At 34.0% G+C, this 2,620-nt stretch overlaps 1 protein-coding gene across 1 annotated transcript; it reads right to left on the bottom strand.

Moving 5' to 3' along the window:
- Nucleotides 1-757: 757 nt before the first annotated feature.
- Nucleotides 758-2,304, bottom strand: LOC129293570 (protein ELF4-LIKE 3). The gene is made up of 2 exons (XM_054931602.1): nucleotides 2,140-2,304; nucleotides 758-1,330 (listed from the first exon to the last, which is right to left on the bottom strand). Exon 2 carries the CDS (start codon nucleotides 1,278-1,280, stop codon nucleotides 930-932), a length of 351 nt encoding a protein of 116 aa, XP_054787577.1. The 5' UTR covers nucleotides 1,281-1,330; nucleotides 2,140-2,304; the 3' UTR covers nucleotides 758-929.
- Between the last annotated feature and the right edge of the window lie 316 nt (nucleotides 2,305-2,620).

The raw sequence follows: 2,620 nt of genomic DNA, 5'->3' as shown, positions 1-2,620 counted from the left end.
ACTAAGATTTATCATAATATCAAGTTTAAATTTTTACAATCACATATTCACATATTCGCAACTTTATATTCACATATTAACAATTGGTAGTAAAAATTTTGTTTAGAGTTGATAAATACATCTTAGCCAACTTCATAAATTTACATTTTAAAGTTTAAATATTCTCAAGTATATGTTCATCTATACACGAGTTAAATTCCATAATTTATAACTTCATATATTTAGAATTAAGCTTTATCTTGATAGCAAGTTCAGTTTTCTACAACTATATGTTCATAAATTCATAATATTATATTCACATTTTAACAAGTAATTGTCCATTAATAGTAAATCTAAAGCTCTTTCTTTTTTACTAAGGGCACTTATATCTTTTCTTTTTGAAATATATTTACAAAAAAGGCCTTTGAATTTGTAAAATAATTTCAGAATACATGAGGCTTTAAGTGCAATTTTTTCTATTTTAAGATGCTAGGTGCGATGTTCCTAAAAAAGAATCCAAAAATTTCTCATTCTTACTTCCTGCCTAAAGTAAGAATTTTGAGTAACACATGGAGTTGAATATTAAATTAAAATGTAGTATATTCAATAACATATTTACATGATGAAAGCCAGGCAAAAAAACAAAAAAGAAAACATTATTCCATTCATTCCTTAACTCCTTTTGAACAAGGTAACAGTACCAGAAATTATTACAGCAGAAAAGTGATCCATTTCTATTAAATTCACAGTGATAGAAACTTACGGTGACACAAAGGGATTCTGCAAAAGCCATTCTTATTTGAAATCTAAGATCTGAGTCAGTAATGAGCTATTAATCAAGCTAAAACACAGCTTCAACTACAAATTAATTCTAATTAATCTTGTTCTATATCTTGGGGAAAAAAATTACAAAATTTAAGAACACAATAACAAGCTCTGATATTAATTCTCTAAGTAGGCCTGAGCCTCTTGTGGCCAACTTCTTTGCCATCTGATTTTACAGCACCACTTGAATCTCCCTCTGAAGAAACTTCCATGGATTTGGAGAAAGAGGTTGAGAGATCGGAATACAGATCCACCACTTTCCTGATGTTATTATTGAGCTCTTTGATCAGACTCACGTTTCTGCTGAGGTTGTCTGCTACCTTGGACTCATGATTCTGGTTTATCTCGTTTATCAGAAGCCTGTTCTGATCCAAGATGTTCTGCACTTGAACAAAGTTCTTCTTGAATGTCTGCAGCACCTTCCCATCCATCTGTGTCCCATTATTGTTCATCCCAGAAAACATGTCTCCCTCCATTGTTTTATGAATCAAGCAAGAAGCTTAATTAATCAGACTCAGTCCCAGTACTGCAAAATCAACAACAACAACAAAGTTTGGATCAGTCAGTGGTTCTAGAAACAAAAAAATATCTTCTTGTCCATGCACTAACCACACATAACAGAAAGACAAAAACATGAACAGTTTTTGAGCTGTTCAAGATATGTTTGGCACATGAGACAAGTTCTGCAGAAAATAGTAGGAGGAATCATTACCCTCCACGAGCTTCTTTTGCAGAATGCAGCAATTTTTAGTAATAATAACACTATTATTATTATTATTATTGCTGTTTGATAATAAATTATTATTTTTTTATAAATAGGAAAAGATGATGCAGCCCATTTCCCTAAAAAGGTGACTTTTCCCCCCCTTAAATGTAATGAGAAAATACCTCCCTACGGCTCAGAGTTGAAAAGAAGAATCTGAAATACTACCAGTCAAGGAAGGCTTTTTTTCCCCCAGGAAATTAGGAAAACCCCAAAATTCTGAAACAGACATTGAATAAAACCAGGATCCATTTTAGGAAAAATCCCAAATTAGCATTACTCTGAGTTCAGGGGAATCTGAAATGGAATTACCATATTGGGAATTCTGAAAACAATGATTCAGACCGTACTGAGACAGGAAAAAAAAAAAAAAAAGCTTCCACTTTGCAGCAGTTCATCAGTAAACCAGAAATTACATGAAGAAGAAGCAGCAGCAAAAGACACAGACCCATTCAAGAGTAGAGATCTTCTTATGATGAAGGAAAACATCGAGGGACAGAGGAACAGAAATCATGAAGAGCCATGTTTAAAAGATAAAAGATACATAAGTTATCTAAATTGGAAAGTCGTACCTTGAAAATCTGGAACATTACAATGAGAAGACACGGATTGAAAGGAGGAGGGCGAGGGATTCCCGAGGAGAATTAGTAAAGATCGACGATTGAATCGAATCTGATGTGAATTTTCCGGGAAAGGGAGAGGGAGAAAAGTGAAGGGGGGGGGGGGGGAATATGGCAGATTTGACAGTCTCGCTGCAAGGGCCTGTAATGTTTCAATGTCTTAATATTTAGGACTAGGAGTACTCTCGTGGGATTAAATTAAATAATAATGAATAAATATCCACCTGTTATTTTTAATATTAATAATTAATTAATTTATGATCCGATTGGACACACTCTGGGAGGTGGGAACTTCTCCTGTCCTTTACTCAGATCCAAAGCATCACTTCCTCAGATTTTTTTCATCCTGACACGTGGCCCCTTAATCCCCCCGATGCTTTCATCGTGTGTTGGGCCCACTTTTGCTAACATTATCTATGACTATTAGAATGAG

This window comes from Prosopis cineraria, unplaced genomic scaffold, assembly GCF_029017545.1.
Source record: "Prosopis cineraria cultivar Desert tree isolate PC_DT_omini unplaced genomic scaffold, ASM2901754v1 PC14, whole genome shotgun sequence".
NCBI classification, from domain to species: Eukaryota; Viridiplantae; Streptophyta; class Magnoliopsida; order Fabales; family Fabaceae; genus Prosopis; species Prosopis cineraria.
The sequence above is the reverse complement of the archived record's forward strand: the minus strand, read 5'-3'. Positions and strand labels throughout refer to the sequence as shown.